This window comes from Cajanus cajan, chromosome 1 (genome assembly GCF_000230855.2).
Source record: "Cajanus cajan strain Asha chromosome 1, NIPB_CcT2T_4, whole genome shotgun sequence".
NCBI classification, from domain to species: domain Eukaryota; kingdom Viridiplantae; phylum Streptophyta; class Magnoliopsida; order Fabales; family Fabaceae; genus Cajanus; species Cajanus cajan.
In genome coordinates, this window is record NC_138517.1 from 78,764,468 (window position 1) to 78,789,902 (window position 25,435).

The 25,435-nt window shown below is 28.1% G+C and overlaps 3 protein-coding genes across 4 annotated transcripts; all 3 read left to right on the forward strand.

Moving 5' to 3' along the window:
• The first annotated feature begins 371 nt into the window (after positions 1–371).
• On the forward strand, positions 372–2,983 carry LOC109804558 (ADP-ribosylation factor 1). 2 transcript variants are annotated; one of them, XM_020366409.3, is made up of 7 exons: positions 373–542; positions 1,159–1,309; positions 1,440–1,510; positions 1,702–1,821; positions 2,154–2,272; positions 2,582–2,666; positions 2,778–2,983. In XM_020366409.3, exons 2-7 carry the CDS (start codon positions 1,162–1,164, stop codon positions 2,784–2,786), a joined length of 552 nt encoding a protein of 183 aa, XP_020221998.2. In that variant the 5' UTR covers positions 373–542; positions 1,159–1,161; the 3' UTR covers positions 2,787–2,983. The 2 variants fall into 2 exon arrangements, with proteins under 2 accessions (XP_029128272.1, XP_020221998.2); XM_029272439.2 differs by having other exon boundaries at positions 372–542; positions 2,582–2,983.
• A 2,855-nt stretch (positions 2,984–5,838) lies between these two features.
• LOC109804557 (NagB/RpiA/CoA transferase-like superfamily protein) lies at positions 5,839–9,868 on the forward strand. The gene is made up of 9 exons (XM_020366408.3): positions 5,839–6,061; positions 6,240–6,367; positions 6,624–6,693; positions 7,028–7,132; positions 7,221–7,316; positions 7,394–7,450; positions 8,536–8,653; positions 8,741–8,807; positions 9,448–9,868. The coding sequence occupies exons 1-9, from the start codon at positions 5,909–5,911 to the stop codon at positions 9,518–9,520; spliced, it is 867 nt and encodes a 288-aa protein (XP_020221997.1). The 5' UTR covers positions 5,839–5,908; the 3' UTR covers positions 9,521–9,868.
• Positions 9,869–21,494: 11,626 nt separating this feature from the next.
• Positions 21,495–24,737, forward strand: LOC109804555 (coatomer subunit epsilon-1). The gene is made up of 6 exons (XM_020366407.3): positions 21,495–21,867; positions 21,939–22,090; positions 22,163–22,298; positions 22,383–22,538; positions 23,146–23,225; positions 24,432–24,737. Exons 1-6 carry the CDS (start codon positions 21,616–21,618, stop codon positions 24,526–24,528), a joined length of 873 nt encoding a protein of 290 aa, XP_020221996.2. The 5' UTR covers positions 21,495–21,615; the 3' UTR covers positions 24,529–24,737.
• Positions 24,738–25,435: the final 698 nt, after the last annotated feature.

The window sequence follows — 25,435 nt, forward strand, 5'->3', positions numbered from 1 at the left end:
ATTTGCCTTATATTTTAAAATTAAATTATTTATGTTTTAAAATCAGTTTACTTTTGGCCCAATCAATTTTAAAATGAAGAGTTGGATGATAGCTTAAACGCCTGGCTTTTTAAATTTCTTTCATCAACTTCTAAAATGAAGAGTTGAATGTCATTTGAAAGATATTGTATTAGACAAAAAAAAAAACCCCAAAATTATACATTATAGTTTATTTGGTTTTAAACCCTTGATATTTGTCACTTGAATACTAATTAATTTGAGCTAAATTAAGAAAATTAGGTAAATTCATTTAAGTTATATTTTTTTTGTGCTTTTTTTTTTCTTCACTTTTTAGGGAGAATTCCTACTAATTTGAGCTTGGTAGGGAGAGTTTTGCCCGGCTCATGCCCAAATAAGTGGGTCAAATCCAAAAAATTAACTTAACTCTCACATTGATTTCCGAATTTGGGGTGACCTTATACAGACAGAGAGTGAGCAATAGTTATTGTTCCTCTGAATCTACATCTCTAACGATTTATCTCTCTCTTTTCATTTCTCATCATGTAAGTTTGTCACTTTTTGTAATATGGATTCAATCCCTTTCATACATTTTCATTTTATGGTTTCAAACGTTTTGTTTTTGAATTTGTGTCTAAGATTTCATCGTTTGATCATAGCATGGCCCCAGTGTGAAATACATTTCATTTTATGTTTTTGTTTTCCATTTGTGATTTGATTGAATTAAATGGATTTGAACCACTTATTAGCTGATCTTTGAATTGGACTTCTAAGATATATAATGTGGATCATAGAATTCATTTTAGATTCAATTCTAAGATTTTGCAATTCTTCCCTATGTAATAAGACTCCAAGCATCGTAAATCACGGATTACTCGGGTTAACATTAACAAGTACCGCAAGTAAAACTTGCAACAAGGCAATTCTTGGGAAAATGTGTCTTTGGAATCGCACCAATTAGAAAACTAGTTCATAACATGATACTCACACTACGCATCACATTGTCGGTAACTTTGTTAACAAATTTATAATGTTATATCTTGCCTACCATTATCATGCATGCATGCATAAAATTTCAAGTTAATTCAAAAATATTTTACTATTATACATGATTTTTATCCTAGACCTAGTATTTGATGCCTTGCTCCATTGTAATGGCAGATAATGGGGTTGTCTTTTGGCAAGGTTTTCTCTCGCCTCTTTGCTAAGAAAGAGATGCGAATTCTTATGGTTGGTCTTGATGCCGCTGGTAAAACCACAATATTGTATAAACTCAAGTTAGGGGAGATTGTTACCACCATTCCAACTATTGGTATATTTTCCTTTCAATCTTATGAGATCCAAGGAAATACAAAAGTTTTAGCTATTGAAGATGTTTTATTACTGTTTTCCTTTATATATAACATCATTATTGCTTTTCCGTATCATGTATGTATATACAGGATTTAACGTGGAAACTGTGGAGTATAAGAACATTAGCTTCACTGTGTGGGATGTTGGTGGTCAGGATAAGGTGATCATTGCTAGAATCACTCACTAAATTCTCTCCCCACTGATTTTTATTTGATTTTGAACTTTGAACTACTTGAGTTGTGGAGAGAACCATATAACTCAATTGTTTTATATCTATTTATTTGTATAAAAAAATGGTGCAAGTGCTTGTTGATGTAATAACTCAGTTAGCAAGGGCTTGATATATTTCAGATTCGACCATTGTGGAGACACTACTTCCAAAACACACAAGGGCTTATTTTTGTGGTGGACAGCAATGATCGTGATCGAGTTGTTGAGGCTAGAGATGAGTTGCACAGGATGCTGAATGAGGTGTGTGCATATATATGTATATGTTTTTTAATCCACAAGAATAAAACTCGGTACCAAGAGAGTTAACAATAACTCGTACACTTACTCAATCATTTGGGTTAGACCCCTTCATTAGTGTATATGTATGAATGAAAAATGAGTCTTCACAACTTACTCTTTAACATACTTCTCACTCACTTTCTATCATCAGTTCATTAAATAAGACATATAACACCCATAATTTTTTTATAACTTTTAATCAATAAGAGAAGAGATGTTCAAAGTAGCGTGGTGCTAGGATTTTTTTTATGAATAAAAACTTCCATGCTAATTTGATTTCTTACTATGGACAGGATGAATTAAGAGATGCTGTATTGCTTGTTTTTGCAAACAAACAAGATCTTCCTAATGCAATGAATGCTGCTGAAATAACTGATAGGCTTGGTCTAAACTCTCTGCGACAGCGCCACTGGTAAATTAAGTCTTCAACCAAGGCCATTTTTGAGTAAATAGTCATTTTGTCCCTGAATTTGAAAGACAATATAGTAATAGTCCTTGAAATAAAATGTTGTATAAGTCCATTGACAATTAAATTAGTCCAAGAATCTTAAAAAAAATTGACTAAAATGATATTATTATTTAATAAATATTCAGGAACCAAAATGACAATAAATAGTAAATTTAGAAACTTGTTTGATATTTTCTTAATTTTGAGAATTAATATGATAACACTTATCGTTTAAGCATCTCTGAAATATGCACACATGCATGTTTTCCGCAGGTATATCCAAAGTACATGTGCTACTTCTGGTGAAGGTTTATACGAGGGACTAGACTGGCTTTCAAATAACATTTCAAGCAACAAGGTTTCCCTTAAAAAATAAAATTGTTTTGGTCTACAACAAGGTTCCATGTTGCAGTTACATTTCTCCCCTCCTAGTTGCTGCTTTTTATCATGTTTGCTCTCTTCCTTTCAGGGACGCTAGAGATATCATTGGATGCTGATACTTTTTCCGGAATGTGATGGCAACACACTTTCTGATAAATTGTTGGCATCAATGCTGTTGTGTTGTAGTTTTTATGATCACTCCTTTTATATTGTTTTCACAATTATTCTTTTGTCTTGTTTAATTGGGTTTTAATTCAAATAAATACTATTTATGTATGTTGCTGAACTTCTTTGGTTTATTGTTTTCAAAGACATGTTTCTCTAAACTACTAGCATCAGCCTACTATTGAGGATGAAATAATATGTAAATGTTTCTATGTTCGAATCTTATTTTCGTTTTTGTAATTACTAAGGATAAAATAAATAAACATGTCCGTTGTGTAACAGAGTTCAAAAAGTTTCATGTTAGTTGTGGATTGCCTAATAAAGCCTTTAAGTTTATGCGCACTTATGATTGATGAAGTAAAATATTTGCAACAAGGTTGAAATAACACCTTTCGAAAAAAGTATATTAAAGGATTTTTTTCATAACTTTGTCCCTTAATTATGTTGAAATAGTTCAATCTCTTGAATAAATTTTAATATTTTGATATATTAGTTTTTACTACAAAGCATATTTTTATTGTTTTTAAACATTTATATAAAATATGTTTTAACATTTGTCCTTCCAATTAAGTTTAAACAAATTGTTACTTTTTATAATATATATTTTTGAAATTTTAGTTACTATTTTTTGTTTGTTAATTTCAGTCCTAGAAAATAGTTTTTTTTTTTTTTGTCTTTTAGTCTATGTACTATTTTTGTTGTTGAAAATTATGTAAGATATTTGGTCCATATGGAATTAGTTCTTGTTGATTATACTGATTTTGGTCCTCATAATATGTTGATTATATTCATATTTCATAGACATAAATCAAATAAAGTTAATGTTTTATATGAACTAATTTCTTTTTGGTAAAGATTATATGGACTAAATATTCTAAAAACTAAAGTCAAATAAAAAATTAAAAGTTTAACTTTATTTTAGAAGTTAAAATCAACGATTTACTGTAGGGATTAAAATAAAATAAAAGTTTATTTTATAAATTAAAATATTATTTAAGTAACTTCCCGGAGATGAGAGTTGAATACGTCAAGGTCTTGTATGTTTAGAATGTTTTTAAAATTGAATCGATTTAAATATTATTTTAAGGTTTAATTAAACTGTAATCAAATTGATATAAATAAAATTGTTATTATTATTAATAAAAAATTAATATTAAATAATTATAATTTTATAATTTTATAACATTAAAAATTAGAATAAAATAATATTTATAGGTTCTTAATATTTAATGTAAACGTAAAATTCTAAATTATATATAATATAATATTTAAGTTTAAGTTTCAATAAAATATATAAATGTCTATTAATAATAACAATATTACATATAGAATTAAAAATATTAAATTAATATAATATAAATTATAAAAATAAAGATATGAAAAATTGTAAATTAACATAAAGATGATTACAATAAAATCCTACCTAGGCTTAGTTATTATCATTCTTAGTTTTATATATAATTTTGAAAATAAATTCACTTACTTCAAGAAGAATTTTTGATAAAATTATTTTACTCAACAATTCATCACTTATATTGAATTTTAGCGATTAAATCATTTAAATTAAAGATTTTTAATAAATAAAGTTTATAATTTTTTTATAAAGTTTAAAAATTATATGATACTTTATTATATGAATTTAAATCAATATATAATATGTATGTATAAATATACTTTATTTTGAATTAATATAGTATAGTATCAAATAGTTTTCAAAAATTACAATGTATGATATAGTTTTTAACTTTTTTAAAATTTGTAAATTTGATTAATATGTTAAGAATTTTTAATTCACCCATTGAATCATAGAAAATTTTGTAAAATATAAATTATTGAGTAAAATAAGTATATCAATACTTACTTGGAGTAAGTGGATCTTTTTTATATAATTATATATACTGCGAGACAAAAGACACTTTGTTCTTCTATTTAATTATCCACATCAATAAATTAGTGTGTAATTATCATGCGCTAAAAAACTTTTGTAACTTTTCGAAACTTTCATTTAATAGTTTCTTATTCTATTTAAAAGATTAAAATTGCCCAAAATAAAATATACATGAAAATAAAAATTTCTCTTATACAGGACAAAACTTATGTACAGTTCTCCAATTAAAATTAAGTTTTACTTCAATAATATACAGTTACACTTAATGTAAGTCTCATTAATAAACTTCTAAGCATGTTACTTAGGTAAATTTACTCTAACACTAACCATATTTAAAAAATTGTTTATCCCTTAAAAAAAAAAAAATAGTTAAGTAGTTATTATATTATCTTATTTTTTCATGTAATAAAAATAATTATTTTGTGAGTAAAATAAAAATTTAGTTTTTGAAAAAAATAAATAAATGTAAATAAGAACCAAAAGATTTATATAAAAAATAGAAGAAAAAATTGCCAAAAAAATTATCTTTATATATAATTATATATAATATAAATAATAAATTATATATAAATAAATAAATAAATAAAAGGTTTGGTAAACATACTCATATAATTTTTAGCTAATATATGTTAATATACACCAAATAATAATATATTAGAAAACAATTCAATCATCTCTTCTATCTTAATTAATTCATTATAAGAATATTTCATTGATTTACATTCATTTCATTGTTGATTTTCTTACTCGACATTTCTATTTTTTTCCTTTGACTATATCTTATATAACCTATTATTTTACTTTTACGATCTCACCTTTTTTTTTTTGGTAAAATAATTAGATAATTTATAGAGTTAATCACCTATACATTATGAGTATAAAATTTTTTACATTAACAATTAATTATATTCTTTAATTATATCATATCATTATAAATACATTTACTTTTAACAGTGTATAGGTGATTAACTTATACAAATATTACTTTACTCATATTAGTTACGAGAAATGTTTAGGATTTTTATATGTATACATAATCAACTCTAAAATTATTTATTAAAAAAAAAAAATTCAGCGTGTTGTCAATACCCAATAGATTATAGAGTGGTGATAATCTCTTATCCATTTTGTTTGATGAAAGTGCAGATAGTAAGAATTGAAGAGCAATGGCTTCATCTTCAACACTTTCCACAAGGCTTCATCTGCACTCTCCCACGTCTCTAACGTCCATACGAAGCAGAAGACCCAATTTTCTGAGGATGCTGACTCGCTCCTGCCTCGATGATAGTTCTGCTCTTCTCCGAGCAGCGGAATACACTGTATCAACCATGGATTCATGCTTACCACTCTCTGCACTTTTCACTATTTCCTGATCAATATCTGCTTTTTCATGCTAATTCAGCCACTACAATGCTTCTTTTAGTAGATTTTTGCAAATACCCTTTTTTTATGCTAGGAGATGAATGAATTTTGTAGACATGTTTTGTTGTTTGGTAGGTGGATTCGTACGTGAAAAGTGGCATGGTTGTAGGATTGGGGTCTGGTCATGCTTCTGGTATGGCCATTCAGCATTTGGGTCGCCAGCTTCGTAATGGTAATTTGAAGGATATAGTAGGGATTCCCATGTGAGCTCTTCCTCCTTACGTTTTTTCTTCCCTTTTGGCTAAAATATCATTTAAAAAAAGATAATAATGTATTTAAAGTTGAAGTTGAACTATGTTTTCTGAATGTTGTCTAATTATGTAATAGAAATTTCTCTATGCAATGCAAGTATTGATCATTGCATTGCTGTTCTGTAAAGACATATATATTACTTTCAATTTCTATGTCAATATGTAAATTCCGCCAAACCATTTGACATTGATGCACTGGTTTGTGTAGGTCTGTTGCAAGTGCAAGTGAGGCAGCAAAGGCTGGGATTCCATTGGATACCTACAAAGACAGTTCTCAAGTGTGCACAAAAATAGTCATCTTCTACATTTTCCTTTAATGTTGAGTATTTCTTGTTTTAGAGGGCTCTTGGATGCTTGCCAGAAATTTTAGAAGAACAGGAAGCCTTGTATGCAATCCCTGGTGAAAATGTTCCAAAATTTTAAAAAATAAGTCTATCATAAATCAATAATTTTGAAGAAATCATTCAATGCAATGAAATTAAAAGGAAATGGAAGAAAAAGTAATGCTGGACTGTCTTGATGTGTCAAGCTAGGTGCATCTTTGTTTTTTAATTTTGTATATAACTGAAATAAATGTTAGTGTAGATTCATCTTGCAATTACTCTGTTGTAGATTGATTTTGCATTTGATGATGCTGATGCTGTAGAAGAAGGGACACTTGTTGCTATCATCGGGCGCCGGAAATTGCAAGGTGATGAATCCATAATCCAGGAGAAGGTGAGTTGCTACACCATTTTCTTCTGTCTTTCTTTGTTATCTTGTGTTAATAATTGATTCCCCCTCCCTTTTTTTCTTTTGTTTACAGTCTATACTAAATGCTGCCAGTAAACTTGTGTTCATTATCGAAGATACCCAGTACAAAGATGGTCTGGAAGGTTCTATTCCAGTTTTAATTCAGTCTGTAAGCAGCTATGCAAAATATTAGCTTATTGATTCTTTCTTGTGTATATTTGTCTTTAATAATCATTTTCCTTGCAGCTCAACTGGTTGGCTACTGCCGAAGAGATTGATGATATGTTTCTGGGTGATGCTGAGGTTCACTCTACATTTACTCTTTTTCTGAGTTTTTACACATGCTTATAAGAAAATAAAACATCAAAAGTTTTATCTGGTTGGTTGCTTACCAACTTAAAAAGTGACAATGACATAAAGATTTCCTTATTTGTTTTAAAGATAACGATATTTTGACACTGTTTGCTTTGTTGATGTATGTAGATACTGTATGTAATTGGATATAGTGCTCTCCTAAATGATTTAGGATTTTTTTTTTATGATCCACAAAACAACAGCAACTCAAAGCTTTTGCCACTAAGTGGGGTTGGTTTTCACATACGAGTCTTTCTTGGTCTACCTCTAACTTGGGTTACTCCTTAGTACATACCATGCTAGAAAAGACTATATTTAGTACATAATCAAATTTATTTTCATTATGATGTTTCTCTAGACAAGAAAATTGCAGTCTATCCCCAAAACTAATTGTAAATTCACCATGGTACCCCATAGAAACACTTGCATAAGCCAGTGAATAGACAAGGGATGAAAGGAGTCTAAACAAATCCATTCTCCTAAAAATTTTTAGAAAGTCCTATATTACAAAGTTGCTAATGGAACTTTACAATCACAATGTAAAAAGATGATTTGTCTGACATCAAGAGGAATAGCCTTGCCAGGCCTACGATTCTGTATCAGGCAAAAAGATGCCTTTAGCCTTTTGAGAAACTGGTAAATAAGATGTATAAAAAGTAAGAAACAGAATGACTTAAAAATCATACCCTGTTATCAAGAAAGGTGAAGCAATTACACAGCAAGGTTATTGAATTTCTAAAGTGGAACTGGAATGTAATGCCAGAGTTTTTGGTTGGAAGTTTCTTCCTTCTCATTTCTTAAGGGACAGAGTTGTTTTATTGAGTTTTGTCAGGGTGCTAACCCATGTTTTCTTGAGGGATTGGAAAGCACTTTTGGGCCATGTTCCTTCATTTGTTTCCTGTATTTTATATTTTATTTGATGAAAGATAATTTCTTATGCTCCTCCGAACATTTCTGTTCTTTCTTTTAATTATTTTATCAAGAAATTTACATTTTTGTGATTATATTTATCATGTCTCTTTTTGTAAATGAAGGTCTGGAGAAGACCATCTATAGGGCAAGCAGGTCCACTAGGAGGTGACTTCCCACTAGTCACCAAAGAAGGACATAATGTTCTCGATGTTATCTTTACATCCCCAATAGAAAGCCTTGGTAAGTTCTGTAAGTGTGATACCTGTTTCAAGTGCTAAACCTCAGTTTTTTCACTGGTCCATTCCATTGACTTGGTATTACTTGCAGCTGAAGTAGCAAAAAGCCTTAATAGAGTTGATGGTGTTGTGGACCATGGTGTGGTATCGAAATTCCCGTTAGTATTCTTTCTTAACTTTTATACTCTTTTAAATAAGTAGTTGACAGTGACACTGATTGAATCATTGAACTAAGACAAATGGCCGTTGCATAAAAAATATCTTAGACTCTGTTGTACTTGAAATGATTGGTAGAATGATTTTCTGTTAAACCTGATCTGAGTTTTTACCATTCAAGCAATACTTCTCTTCCACAATTCTTTATCTAATGCCCTATCTTACTATGTTCCTCAAAGTTGGTTAAGAAAATCTCAACAGAAGGTACACAACATATAAAACATCAAATGACTCACTCTGATAATTTCAGTTTTCTTTATCTGTTTCTCTGTATTTAATGAAAAAGAAGTGCTTGACATATGCTTCATGTAATCTTACAAACTTAACTGACAAAAAGAGATTCAAAGGGTATACTTTTTTAATATCTTTCATATTAGAGCTGCACTTTGTGCTTTAGGTGCAGCAATTTATTTAGTCAAAGGAGTATAATGGAAGCATGATCAGCATCTTAGTCACTTTAAAAAATCCCAGTTTTACTTAGCTATTTACAAATGATTGCATTGGTTCTATTGATACTCTTTCTAGACGACAGAAGCAGTGAAAGTGGTTTAATTCATTTATTTCTGTTATCATGTTATGCAGATGCACAGTGGTAATTGCTTCTCAGACTGGGCTGAATGTTTTAGACAAATTGACAGCAGATATAGTGGGTTAGGCTTCCGTGCTTATAGCTCTGCTTTGCACATGAATGCAAATGTGGTGGTGGTTGTTTATTCCACATATTTTTTTCTCCGTTCCATGCTTCTTGCCTTCCACTTTTTTCCATCCTCACCCCCTTTCCCCTCAAATGTTTATTATGAAAGAAGATTAAAATTAAAGATATGAGTCATTGTTACTGAATCAAATGTCAAAGAAAACTTAGGGTTACGTGTGCGTGTGATACATGAAAGTTCATTTGTCTTTAGTTTGTATATTCAATTCCCAAATGGTTCCATCATAAGGGTTGGGGGTTTGCGTACCTTAATCACACTGCAATATATCAAAACTATGTTTATTTACATAACTCCACATGACAACAAACACTACAAAGTTATTATATGGCAAGCAATTGTGTGTTTGTATATGCGTTTTGTCTATTGCACGCATTTGTGAGCATCAAACATTACTAAAAGAATTGTAAGATCCAAATAAAAAATTACTGACCCAACTGATTCAATATTTGTGTTTCTTAATTAAGAACTGAGATTTGATGTCTACCTTAGATATAAAATTATAATTAAAGATATCACTTTATTTGTATTGGAGTCATGTGAGAAGGAGTTATAACTTCTTATCAAACAAAAAAAAAATTGTAGGATTCATGTTGAACAAAGTTTTATGGTATTCAAACACATCTTAAATAAATAAAAAAACAACAACTTTAAGATCCCAGATTTGATACCTTCTTTGGAATTGAAATCTTAATGATATCCTTATAGGAGTCGATATGTGAAAAAGAGTTGTAGTTTCTTATCAAATTGAAAAAAAAAAGCCCATGTTTAATGAAATTTTATGATATTCAAATATATCTTAAATAAGAAAAACAACTTTAAGATCCTTGAATATAATTGCAATGAGAAGTACTATTCTATTTTTATGAGTCGATATGTGGAACTGAGTTATATCTTCTTATCAAACTAAAAAGAAGGAGAATTGTAGGTTATATGTTAAACGAAGTTTTATAATATTCAAACACACATTAAATTAAAAAAAAAAAAACAACTTTAAGATCCTTGGACATAATTAAGAGTCATATTTGTTTGTTTTCTTGATGGGTTTAAAATTCAAATGAAAGTTACACATATATATGCAGAGAGAGGTTTCATGTTAAACGAAGTTTTATAATATTCAAACACACATTAAATGAAAAAAAAAACAACTTTAAGATCCTTAGACATAATTAAGAGTCATATTTGTTTATTTTTTTATGGGTTTAAAATTCAAATGAAAGTATATATATATATATATATATATATATATATATATATATATATATATATATATATATATATATATATTGTGATATCAATTAGTTGGTAAAATAATATCTTAAGATTTTATGTAGTTTGACTATTTTGAAAAATAAGAACTATAAGTTTTATATATTCAAGTGATTATTGATTTCCAAAAATAAAATCATATACGTGTCTACTAGATTTTAGGTTGATTAACACAACATATTCATATGTTCTTTCTTTGCTCATAAGTGTCTCTAAATTTTATTCTTTTTATAAACTCAATTATCTAATTCAATAGAAATAAAGAAGTTAATTAATTTAGTTAATAGTATAACTTTATCTTAAACTTATATTTTTTTTTCTATGACAGTCACTAATATTAACGATATCTTACTCTACTAACTATTTTTTTAATTAAAAGTATTTCTTATGAAAAAATAATTATTACAAGAGACAATTTTAGATGGTAACAACTAACAACCAAATTACAAAAAGAAAAATGATAAGAAGGAGTAGAAAAAGATAGATGAAAAGGAATAATTGTAAATGTCGTCTAGAATTCATATAAAAATAATGTCTTCTTAATTTGAACCATGTATCTCTTAAAAGTACGTATATTTTGTGTGTATTTTAGAGTTTGTCTCACTTTATATTTGTGCAATGACTCATGTTAGTTATGATTATAATTTTGTATTAAGAATAATGCATGATTACTTGACAATAATAGGAACACCTTGATTTGAGAATATATATTATCTCACCTTGTATTTATGCAATAACTCATGTTGGTTATGATTATAAGTTTGTATTAAGAATAATGTATCATTACTTGACAATAATAGAGACACCTTGATTTGAGAATATATATTGTCTCACTTTGTATTTGTGCAATTACTTGTGTTGGTTATGATTATAATTTTTTATTATGTATGATTACTTGACAATAATAGGGATACCTTGATTTGAGAATATATATATATATATATATATAACATATCAAGTGAGAGGGAATTTATTATGAGAAATAAGAGGGTTAAAATATAATCCTTAGATTAATTTCCTCTCACTTAATTAAATCCCAAATTTTCTTTCACTTGATTAATCTAAAGGTTATATTTTAACACTCTCATCTTTCATAATAAATTCCCTCTCATTTGATCTATATATATATATATATATATATATATATATATATATATATATATATTTCATTTTTTGAAAACATTTTTTTTATTTTTTATTTTTAAGATTTAGAAAATATGTTTGTTTTGGCCCTTTATTTTCTATTTTGTGAAAATGAAAACATTAAAAACATGCTTGCAATAACCAGCTTTTCAATGAAAACAAAAATTATATTTTATTAATTAAAAAATTTTGTTTAACCAATTTTGTAAATAAAAACCATGTATTATAATGAACAAAAAATTATAATATACTTGTAAATAATTAATACAGTAAAATTTTATTAATGAAAGATATATATTGACATTTTTGGTACAAATTTCTTTTTTGTTGAACATAAATTTCAATTTAATTTTTTCTTTGTCCGTATAGAATATATCTGTTGTTGAAACATCACAGAAGGAATGACAGCTAATAAATCATTGCTTTGTGGAATTCTCAACCTTCGAATTGGAAGCAAAGTGACCAGGAATTTTTAAGGTTAATAAAATATTTTCTTTCAGCAGAGAATGATATTATTTAATATTTTATTTTAGGCATATTTTCTTTTGATGTATTGACAGGGGCATATCATAAGATCAATGGAATATTAATTGAATGTTTATCTTTGAGAAATGGAGGATGAGAGCATCTTTTGATTTATTGACAGGGACATTAATTTGGTATTATATTCGAACATATATATGCTGGATTCAAATTATTTTTCCTTTATTCACACTTGTCTAGGAAGCCGAAAAGAATAAGAGTTACTTACTAGTATGAATTTATTAGTAAAACTAACTGAAAAATTATAAATAAGTTAGATTTAGAAACTTGAAAGTTTATAAATTTAGGGATTGAATTAAGTATTTAATTAATAATATAAACAAATAAATTAGTTGATAAATACAAAATGATATATTTAGTTATTTGAGATAAAAAAGACATTTTAAATAAATTAACAAAATAAAAAATAGTAAATTATAAAGTATGTTTAGTTCTTTTGTTTCCTTCTCTCCTTCATCAAAATCAGAGATTTAATTTGCAGTTTCCTATACGATATTATTTTAAAACAACTATATGAAACTTGTTTCCTTGATAAAATCCTCAACTACAAAATTTGAAGCTAAGTTTTGATTGAATTGTCAATTTTGAAACCAAAAACAAAAAAATTGAATTGAAAATTTTCTTTATCTATAACACTTTTCTTTTATTTTAAATTTTTTGTCATTAAAAATTATTTTAAGACATCGTGGTGGAGTTTGATATCAAGCAATTAAATTATAAATTTGTGTGACCTAGCTATTGAGTTATTTTAAAATATTTTTGTGTAAGTTCGTAGATAAAGAGACCCCTTTCCGAAATTATTAGGTAATAGAAGAATACCATATGTCCACGAGTTAGAGCATTTGTAATGAAATTGTTTATAAGTAACTCCCTGTGTCACATCATTGTCACATCAGTTCTGACTCATTTTATGAGTTGTTTAAATTTTAATAAAGTTGCTTCTACAAATAACTTTACTAAAATTTAAGCAACCCATAAAATGAGCTAGAGCTGATCTGAAGTGATATGGTACAGAGGTTACTTATAAGCAACTCTCATTAGAGATGCTCTTAGGTCACTATCTTTGTAATACATTAAAAAAATAACATTATAATAAATGTTACATCGAGATTAATATATGAACCATGATATAGTTTCAAACTATTTAATAAATTTTTTTATCCTAACATATCTTAAATATTTTTAAAAATTCAATGATAATTAAAATATTAAAAAGTAAAAATAACTGAATAAATATAAAATTCTTTTTCTTTAAATCTTATCATTAAGATAATTTTACATGTGTCGTTAAATTCAGTTGAAATAACGTAGTTAAATTAGGGTTTGTTTATAAACTTTTCCATAAATATTTTAAAGGGAAAAAATGATTTTTTTATAAATTAAACCTAATTCATACATAAATTAAAAATAAGTTTTAGGAAAAACTAATATAAAAAATTATGCAAATTAATTTATTTATAAAATAATTTTAACTTATAAAAATATATAATTATATATTTCACTTTTTTCTTTTCTTTTAGAAGTGTTTATGAGGAAGTTTCTCTAAATAAACTCTATATATCATTTTTAAAGGATATTTAAATATATTATCTAATTAGTGACCCATAAACTTTAAAGGATATTTAAATATATTATCTAGTTAGTGATCCGTAAACAAATTTATTAATTTACCTTTTCAGTGATTTTTTTAATTCATGGAACTAATATTTTAAAAAAGTGCAAAAGAAAACAACTAAAGAGGATGATTGAAGAATAATATAAATAGTTAGAATATTAATTCACTGTAGAGAATAATTAAAGGATAGTCTTATAAAGAAAATGAAATTGTTTTAATTATTGATGTACATAAATTAAGAAGATTATGGATGAGAATATTGCCAGTGTTTTAAGTGGGTGTTTATTTGTAGAAGCCTTAATTTTAAATTAAGAATAATAATAAAAAAATAAAAAGAGGTTAAGTAGGAAGTTAAAAACATGAGTAATCAAGTTTTTTTACTCATACAAAATTTCATAAAAAATAATTATCATATAACGACACACATTTTTTAATAATATAATATTTGTTATTTTAAATTTGTTTTACTTACACTACATATACAATATATATTAATATATTACTGAAAAAATATATGTATAAATTATAGAGACATAAAATATGTTGTTAAATCTTTTTAAAATTAATACTAAAATCATATACAAGTATATGTCAAATAGTTATATATCCTATATATATTATATCTATAATAACATTTTTTTTATATATTTAACATTTTTTGTAGTGATTTTTTTTCTTCATATTATATTGTGTGTTATTTAACCGTGAAAGCTGAATTCATAAACCATATTTATTTCTCTTATGCAAGGTTTCATACTCTATGCGAAATGTTACTCTTGGTTAGGCACAATCAAACCTCTACCATGTTTTGATATATACCACACTTTTGGTCAAATTTAGACATGATACATAAATAAAAATAAGCATAAGAAATTTTGGAAGCTCATTTAGTTTTGTAAAATTTGATTTATATAGATACACAAAAATCAATTTTGCTTTTCTAGTACCTAACTAAACAAAAAAGAAAAAGAAGAAATGACCAAAGATTAATTAAAGCTAAAACTAAAAAAATCCAGGGCATAAAAAGGTCATCAGTAGCCAAACCAACACAAAAAAACATATATTGTTGTAGTTGATACGTACACAATTATTGAGATTTTGAGCCTCAATCAAAATGGATAAACCGTATCACTAGCTACAAAAATCAGAAATAATTTTAGTAAATCTAACGCTCAAAATGTTACATATATAATAAAATACAAAAAATATTCATTATAGATATAATATATGCGAATATATATTTATTTGACATATAACTATACATAATTTTAATATTAATTTTAAATGAGATTTAATAACATATTCTATATGTTATTATAGTCTATATTTAGATTTTTCTAACAATATATCAACATATATTGTATACATAAAAATAGTTTTTAATTTTGTGTCACTATATCACAATTGACTATAAACCTGACATCTATGTTACATGTAAAGGCATGTCATGGACTTATAAGTTTTTTAATTATTATTTAATAATAAGGTATAACTTCTTTTCATCAAATCAATTTTTATAAAAAAAATGGCATATCTAATTATAATTTCATGTTCAAATTAGAGATCAAATTTTAATCTTTAATTAAAGAGTACAAAGTGATTTGACACCTATGCTAAGAACTTTTGATACCTATAAGATTTATTTAGAGAAAATTGAAAGTGTACTTTTTAAAACATGAGGTATATATTTTTTTTACTTAATCAGTTTTTATAAAAATAAAATGTTACATCTAGTTGTAACTTCATATCCAAATTAAACACTAAAGTTTAGTTAAAAAATATAAGTGATTTGACACTTAGGTTAAGAATGTTTGGTATCTATGAATTTTTTTAATTAATACAATGAATAATAGTGTAATTCATTTCAAAAAGATTGAAAGTATACTTTTTTAAAATATAAGAAAGAATGTATGATTCAAATATTTTTTAAAGGAAAATAAAAGTATAAATAATCATTAAATACACAAGTTCTCTGTAAATGATTTAGAGAAATTGTCACAACTTGGTCGATTTTTCTTGCAGGCCGGAAATATTCCATCCAATTTAAACATTCAAAAATGAGATAAGAGAGTTTAGAATTTTTAATTATTGGGCGTAAAAAATGAACATGGGAGCCACTAAAAAAGTTATTCAAGTCATTTATTATTTCTTTTTTATTTAAATTGATTAATATTTTAACTTATACACTACACATGCTAAATATTAATCATATATAACCAAAATTTATAATAAACTATATTTAAATATATAAATTATATTTAAAATTTATATAAATAAATTAATATTTTTAAATATATAAGTTATATATATATATATATAATCTCCTATAACAACATAAATTATATTTTAAATTTATCATAAATAATTTATATTATAACAAATTTATTTTTATTTATTGATAATTTATTTTTAAAATATTAAATTTAATTTATAAATAATTGTGATAAATATTAATTAGATTAGACAAAAAAATTTAAAAGATCATTAAAAATAAAATATAAAATAAAAATACTTTCATGTAAGATAAAAATTTATATTTAATATATAAAAATTGGTATATACAACTGGCACTAGTAGAAAATGAGTCTTTTATGTCACCTCTTTCTCATCGGACATAACAAAAATCGACGTAAAAAAGATGCGGTGACATTTTTATAATTTTTGTGAACTTTTTTATGTCGGACCTGGTAGGGTCTGACGTAAAATGTAAAATTCACGTCGGACACCACATACAACCGACGTAGATTTTACATTTTACGTCGGACTCTACCAAGTCCGACGTAAAAAAAAGTAGTGAAAGCGAATAAGAAGAGTGCATGGGAGGCACACGCACGCATGCCCTCACTCGAATCTCATCACTTTTCTAGATTCTTCTCTCTATAAACTCTCTCCCTCTCCTTTGTTGCTGAATCGTTTTTTATATCTTCTGTAGAGTGGGGTGAACTCTTCGTTACCCGTTCGCACACCGTTGCAGCTCAGGTATAATCAGGATTTCGCTAACACCTTTTTGTTTCGCATTGCTATTGTGGCTATTTGTTTTATTCGGTCTTTTGGTTGTTCTATTTGTTTGGGTTGTTGGCCTTTTCTTCTGGATTGTTCTATCAAGCAGAATGGTCTGTTCTGCTTGCACTCGTTATGTTTTTTTTTGTTTACAACTTTTTTATGTCGAATCTTGGCAATGTCTGACGTAAATTTACGTCAATTTGCACTCGTTATATTCTCCCGCATTGACGTTGAACTTTTTTCTAATGTAAAAAATTTAAAATAACATACGTAAATTACTTATTTTATACCAGAGTGACCTAACTTACCCCGCAAAAACAAAGTTAAACAATTCCAACAAAAATGATGGGTAGAATCATCTTAATTGCACAATTTGCATTAATCGTATTTGATGGAGTGTTGGTGATTGATCACATTTTTTCTTAGGGATAAGTTAGACAACTTTTCTATAATTTTTATTCTTTATTTGTTTCTTAATTATTGTTTTAATTAGTCTACAGAAATGTAAATTAATTTCATAAAACAATCTATGATCTCTTGGGCTAGAACATTTTCTCTGTTATCATTTTCCTGCACAGGTATCCAACTATCCATAGCAGTAATTTGCATGAATCTATGTATATATAAGAATATAAAATATCTAAATAGCCGCGGTACGATGTAACGTGTAAGTGTAAAACGAATCAATGTTATGAACAAGAAAGAAATGGCTATAGCTAGCTTCGTACTAAAGCAAACAGCTATAGCATGATTCCCTTAATTATCTGCATCTATAAAAACTGGAGCTAAGATAGAAGAGTTCATCGATCAAAGAAACTTGCATAACAAACACAAGTTTTAATTAAACATGTCTTCTCGGGGCTGTGATAATGTTGTGGTATCATTCAAATTACCTAAGCCATCCATTTCTTTTGACGCTTTCGCGGGTGGCGATCCATATTGCCCATAGGAGTAAGGAACTCGATCAAGAGAGTGGTGGTATAACGTAATCTAGTAATATACATGCATGCATATATGCGTAGTTACTTTATTGCACCACCTACATGTACGTGCTATGAATAAATAATAAAACCTTTGGTTTGTATGTATGCATGCATATGCATCATGTGAAGCCCTAGCTAGCTTCGTCTATGTCTTATTATAATAAAGCCACTCTCTTTTTAATTCATATGGGTGATCATCCACTTATATATTGGTGCACAGGAATTAATAAACTTGGGTTAGTGTTCAATAGAACATTGCACCCGATCGATAGCTTCTAATTAAATTTTCGATATTATTAAATAAGCACCACAGCTGCCAATAGTTGTTATGGATCGATCACAATTTTCTGCATGACATCTTCATTTGCAAAGAAAGGCAAAGCTATGGTAAATTTGAAGAAATCCTAATTAATTAATTGGTAACCAACTTGGGTACATTTCATCGTCCCTACTCCTAAATCCTAATCAAGCAGGTGATTGCACTTAATGGAAGACAGAAAACACATTACATAAATGAGTTTTGGCTCATATTAGAAGATTTGACTTGATCCAAGGTTTGGGGACAACCATATTAGACCATAAAAGGATGATTCACAACTCTTCCTAATAAATGTAATTCCAAAATTTCGAATACCAAAGATGCAGTTATTTTCCAAAAAAAAAATAATTAAATTCCACTTAATTTCCACGTAATCATATGCATAAGCATATATTACTTAATGTATTATTTGTGCATGATTATGTGCATCACCATAAGTCCTAAAGTCTATATCATGTCATATTATTAAGGTTTGAATAAATACTATTAGATATGCCAATGCCATAATTATATATATATATATATATATATATATATATATATATAATTGATCTATATTAGGATCCCAATACCAATATATTTAGTTGTCAAATTAATATCACACTACAAGAAAATTGTCATACAGTGACACACATCCTATAATGACATAATATGTGTCACTTAAAACTACTTTTACCTACACAATAAATATAATATATGTTGGTATATATTTAAAAGATGTGAGTATAATAAGTTATAGTAACACACAAAATATGTTGTTAAATCTCATTCAAAATCAACACTAAAATTGTGTGTAGCTATATGCCAAATAGATATATACCTACATATATTATATTATAGTGACACTTTTTGTATGTCACTATATGTAACATTTATTGTAGTGTCACTTTAATTAATTATAATAGTTAACAAAAAATATTACATACAAAATATTATTATAAATATAATTTATGTAACTATAAATCTATTTGACATATAATTACACACAATTTTAGTGTTGATTTGAATGAGATTCAATAACATATATTATGTGTCATATATATATATATATATATATATATATATATATATATATTTTAACAATATAACAACATATATTATATTAATAATTTTTTCATAATGAATCTATGGACCCCGGAAATAAACCACATAAAATGACCCTACTTAGTGTAACTAATTATTATAATTATATTTACATGAGTAAGTTTTGATTTTATTTTATTTTTTAAAAAAAATTATCTTTCTAAATTTTTTAAATATCTTTTTTAATTTTCTACAATTATATGGTTTTTTTTTAACTATTAATATATTTATTAAAAAAATGATGTAATCATTTCAAATATTATCTATAGTCATTAGTAATACCATTCACACTTTTTAAAATTTTGAAAAATTATTAAACAAATATTATTTATTTATCTTAAAATTATTTTTTAGGGAAAAAAAAATAACAAGTTAGATTTGTAAAGGTATAAGCTGGATGATATATACACCTTCTATCTTTTATAAATACACCTCCAATCTTTTCTTTTTAAAATAAAATATCTAAAATATCCTTCTAACTAAATTTTTATTTAAAATTTTATTTTTAAACTTGTTTTTTATTTACCCCCTTCTTTCACCATTCTTCTTCTTTTTTCTTTTTCTTTTTCTCATTCTCCTTTTTCATCACTTTAGTCATTATTTGATTTTATTTTTTTTCATTTTTCATTCTTGATTTTTCTTCTTTTACAATCAATATAATCATAATTTATATTTTTATCTTTTAAATTCTATTTTTCACTTTCTACTCTATTCTTTCTTAAACCCTAATTTTTCATTCAATCTTCATTATTCTCTACATTCAATACAAGGTACAAATTAATATATTAAATTGCATTCTATATTTATAATTTTTTTAACTTATTTAACATTACTTATGGACAACAGGAATATATAATTAACCTACTTCAATCGTCGACGACGGTGGTAGACGACGAATATAAAGAAACACGTAAGTTAAATTTGTTGTACTTTCGGAAAATAAGATTCAAAATGTTAATTTTAGCATTCCGGAAAGTACTTTCCATAATAAAATTATTGTTCCGGAAAATATTTTTTGAAAGTGTGTTTCTTATATATAATTTCGGAAATAACTTTCCGGAACAGTAATTTTAGTATTTTGGAAAGTACTTTCTAGAATTATGTAACAAAACATTTCGGCTTATGATATACACACCTCCTTTTTTTTATAAGTACACCTCCTTCTTTTAAAAAAAATTATAAAATATTATAAGTTTTTTAAAAAAATTAATTTTAATTCAATTTGCTACTTTATTTTTCTTATTCACATACTTTTTTTTTCTCTTTCAATTTTCAATGCTACCAAAATAGGTGGGGTGAAGGAAAAATAAGGGGGTGCATGTAAAAATTGAAAAAAGGAGAAAAGATATTGAAAAAAAGTACTAAATTAAATGTTATGGATGTAAAATTAAAAATATTTTAAAATTTTAATTATTTTTTTTTAAATGAGGTGTACTTATAGAAAAAAGGAGGTGTACTTATAGAAAAAAAAGAGGTGTATATATCATGAACCAAACATTTCTAGAATAAGAATTTACTATTATGGAAAGTATTTTCTGGAACAAAATTTTTCTTATTCCGAAAAGTACTTTTCGGAACAAAAATTTTATTATTCCAAAAAGTACTTTCTGGAACAAAACAAAAAAGAAAGAAGATATTGCAAAAATTGAAAATGATTGAAGAGGAGGTAGAAAAGTCATAGAAGAAAGTGACAAAGAAGAGAAGAATAAAGGGGTGAAAAAGAAAGAAGAAGGGAGGTGCTTGGAAAAGAAAGAAAAAAAAATGTACAAATCTAAAAATTATAAGTTTCGAAAAATATTAAGAATAATTTAGAGATTTAATATATTAAAAAAAAAAGGAATGTGTTTATATAAAAAGGGAAGTGTGTTTATGATCCACAAACATAAACAGTGAATATAGGAAATGAGTGGGAAGAGTGAGGCGAGGCCCAATAGTAGCCCTGAAAGAAGAATAAGAGTGATAAGCCCAATAAGAGGCGATAGTAATAGTAATAGTAATTAGAAGGGAAACAAAAAGAGTGGGAGTGTCTGAATCTGAAATCGCAGTGTGAAATTGTTGAGATCTGATCTGAAGGCTGAAGCAATGGCGACACCGGATCACCTGTTCAACCTCCGCAACAACTTCTACCTGGGCGCATACCAAGCGGCCATCAACAGCAGTGACGTCAGCAACCTCTCCCAAGACGACGTCGTCGAGCGCGACTCCCTCGTCCACCGCTGCTACATCGCCCTCGGCCAGTTGCAGTTCGTCATCTCCGAAATCAACGACTCCGCCCCCACTCCTCTCCAAGCCGTCAAACTCCTCGCCCTCTATTTCTCCTCTCCCGACAACAAGGTCAGCATCTCCAATTTCTCCCCAATTTCTCCTCTCACGCTCCCCTCCCCTCTAAATCTCGCATCTCGCAGGAATCCGCCATCTCCAGCCTCAAGGACTGGCTCGCCGATCCCGCCATCGGGAACAACGCCACGCTCAGGCTCGTCGCCGGCCTCGTCTTCCTCCACGAGAATGATTTCAACGAAGCCCTCAAATACACCAATGCCGGTGGAACCATGGAACTGTAAAAACTATAACTTTAATTTTAATTACTATTATTTCGTTTCCTTGTTATAATTTTTTTTGTATTTTTCAGGCATGCGTTGAATGTTCAGATCTTCATTAAGATGCATAGGTCGGATTACGCGGAGAGGCAGCTGCGGATCATGCAGCAGATGGACGAGGATCACACTCTCACGCAGCTCGCCAATGCGTGGCTTGATTTGGCTGTGGTATTGTATTCTATTTATATTTATGTTGATTGAGATTTGGAATAGTAATGATGGTGAAAAAAGTGGTGATTTTTGGTGGATTAGGGTGGGTCGAAGATCCAGGAGGCGTATCTGATTTTCCAGGATTTGTCGGAGAGGTATCAGTCCACTAGCTTGCTCTTGAATGGGAAGGCTGTTTGCTGCATGCACATGGGCAATTTTGACGAGGCTGAGACCCTTTTGGTTGAAGCACTAAACAAGGCACGTTTTTTTTTAACCTATTGTGTTGTATATTATCCTCCTCTCTTGTGTGGATCGTGGTTACAAATTACAATTGAGTTCGGAATGGTCTCTATTGTCTTCTCATTTGGAAGTATTCATTGGTTCACTTTGTTTGAAAGAAATATATAAACATACACTCCATTTTGGGTCGAAGGAAGAGAGGAAAAGCGATTGATGTGACAAGTTATAGGAGTGCTAGTAACAGTAAGATGTGTTGAAAATTACAAAATCATGAGGAGGTTCCATTAATAAGGAGTGAGACTCGCAATTCGGTGATTTTCAATAAATTTTAGCCGGTGTGTGTTGTTGCTAACATCTTTCTAAGGGATATTGTAGAAAAGAAAGAGAGAGATAGGAATAAAATAGGGTGGAAAGGAGATGGAAGAAAAAGGAAGTGAATGTTTATAATTTTTCTTTTTTTAAATTCATCTCGTATTGAGATGGTTTCTTCCTCGTTCACTTTGTGTTTGTGTGCTAGCTCTTGGTTTTTCTTACCTTAAGCTGTTGTACTGAAGTGACATTTAATCGGGTGATTTGTTCTTTTATAAAATTGTGTGGGGTGAAAATGGTTTTGTGGTTTATACAGGATGCCAGGGATCCAGAAACTCTTGCCAATCTAGTTGTATGCTGTCTTCACCTTGGCAAACCATCCAATAAATCGTTCAGGTAAACTCTCGGGACATCTTTATTGTTTGTTTCCTCTCTCTCTCTGAATAACCGGTTACATGTTCTGGAAAAACCCTTTTCTGCCCTCCTTGCATATAATATTTTTCACTGTATGTCTACTGAAAATATCCTAGCATGGATGTAATGTTGTACATGGGCTGGCTAAATCTTTGCTTCCTCGAGAGTGTTATTCAATTCTGAATCAACTGTATGTGCTTGTTATGAGTCAGGACCTGCAAGAATATTTGTATATCGAGTATGTCTTGTATGTCTTCCTAACAAGTGTTTTTAGATCACATGTCAAAAACCATGTGTAGCTCTAAGTATTTGGTAAATGGGAGCTCCAAGATCATCACAGATGGAGCAGTTTCTTTTAACTGTCTTCAAAGCATGCCTTGGGACCTTGTTAAAAGCCTTGTAATATAGTGCTAGGAATATATTTGAATTCAATATTGAACCAAACAATGTTTCATGGATACATATTTTGGAATCCAAACCACACCATGGTTCTTGGGTTTGGTTTGATTTGTTTCCCTGGTATGATTCTTTGGATTGTCAAACTTTATTAATACCATATCAATGCTATTAATATGGTATTAATGGAGTTAACATTCTAAACATATCAATCATTACAGTTAACATCAGTTATATAAATAACAGAACATAACTTAGTAACAACTGAATCAAGTACTACTGTAGTCCTAGTCCAATTGGTAAAATGACTAGTCCAAAACAGTAATATCATATTATACATACAATGTATAGAAAATGTGTATCATGTTAGAAATATATGTATATACTCCTTTGTTTAGAATGTTGTATAATATTTGTTCAGAACATTGAACCAAACCATGATGGGAAGAAACTATTTTGAAGCATGAACTTTGAACACCCCTAGTCTAAACTCTAAAGACCATATGCTTGGGTGGAATCGACATACATGTATTTTCTGCTGACTTTCTGATTTCCTTTGTATAAATAGTTTGCATATGCAAAATGTGTCAAATGGATGCGTTCAAGTTTGGCCACCAGTCATATATCTATACGTTTCATTTTAGCTGAATCTTCCACTATACTTCTGGATTTAAACATTTCCTTTTTAATTTGTTCCCTGTGTTCTAGTTTAAGTATTCTATATGTCAATATAATTTTCACTCATATTAATAGTGGATGTTCGACCAATGAATGACGTGTATTGCTTTGCAGCCAGCTGAAACTTTCTCACCCAGACCATGTACTGGTGAAACGGGTATCATCAGCAGAAGAAAGTTTTGACAGAGCGCTACAAGGATTTTCTTCATGAGTTTCCTTCAGGAGTTGAATGGTGTGAGGTCTTCCCATGCAATTTTTACACCTTATCGTGCTATTGTATTGGTTGCGTATCTTAGAACACAATCAACTGGGTAATGTGTCATAGTATTCAAATTTATAACAATGTTTGGTTTACTTAAGTCTTGATGTTGTAAAAGCCACATCTGACATTAATTTTTAAGCAAGGTCATTTACATCGTATATTTTACTAGAAAAGCAAGAAATACCATTGTGTGGATGGATAGGGAAATCTGTATTCAATTTTGTCCAAAGTTTTACCTTCTCTTATTTGTATTTTCAATTGAAAATAAAAACAGATTGCTGTGTGAAGCTAGGTTCTAACAACCGTATCTGGCATTTGAAACATTTGCCCGAATAATAACCAATTTGAAAAACGTACGGAAAGGACTGCGATGATGTTAAAACAATAAAGTTTATGTATATACTTAAATTTGATGATAATTTTTTTTTAACCTCCTAATTAGAGATTACAATTTTATACATTCTTCTAGAGGTTTTGTAATTAATAACTTTAATTTGTGTTCTTTTAAGTACACACCAGCTCACTATAACTAAAAGGCGTTGTATGGTACGGTGGACTCGTGTGTTATTATTATTTGATAATTGATCATATAAATTTTAACACAACTGATTCTGTGGAGTAATTCAAATTTTCAGAAGTTTAACTACAAATCTATAGCATAAATGGGTACTTTCTGGTTTGGGTTTAGAGGTATACATCATCCTCAATGGGTCAATTTAACGGGAATGAATTGTTTTTAAGTTATATATATAAAAAATCAAATATAATGTACCTCTTCGGTAGTATTTTGAAAATAAAGTTCTTCATCAAGATTATACTTCAAGTATTTTTTACAAGTTTTAGATATATTTATATG

Bases quoted from the DNA above. Each gene is read 5' to 3' on its own strand.
- LOC109804558 (XM_029272439.2), top strand. From the start codon at position 1,162: ATGGGGTTGTCTTTTGGCAAGGTTTTCTCTCGCCTCTTTGCTAAGAAA. The intron at 1,511-1,701 runs GTGATCATTGCT...GATATATTTCAG, and splicing joins ATGTTGGTGGTCAGGATAAG to ATTCGACCATTGTGGAGACA. The intron at 2,273-2,581 runs GTAAATTAAGTC...TGTTTTCCGCAG, and splicing joins TCTCTGCGACAGCGCCACTG to GTATATCCAAAGTACATGTG.
- LOC109804557 (XM_020366408.3), top strand. From the start codon at position 5,909: ATGGCTTCATCTTCAACACTTTCCACAAGGCTTCATCTGCACTCTCCC. The intron at 8,654-8,740 runs GTAAGTTCTGTA...TATTACTTGCAG, and splicing joins ATCCCCAATAGAAAGCCTTG to CTGAAGTAGCAAAAAGCCTT. The intron at 8,808-9,447 runs GTTAGTATTCTT...CATGTTATGCAG, and splicing joins GGTGTGGTATCGAAATTCCC to ATGCACAGTGGTAATTGCTT.
- LOC109804555 (XM_020366407.3), top strand. From the start codon at position 21,616: ATGGCGACACCGGATCACCTGTTCAACCTCCGCAACAACTTCTACCTG. The intron at 22,299-22,382 runs GTATTGTATTCT...TTGGTGGATTAG, and splicing joins CGTGGCTTGATTTGGCTGTG to GGTGGGTCGAAGATCCAGGA. The intron at 23,226-24,431 runs GTAAACTCTCGG...ATTGCTTTGCAG, and splicing joins CCATCCAATAAATCGTTCAG to CCAGCTGAAACTTTCTCACC.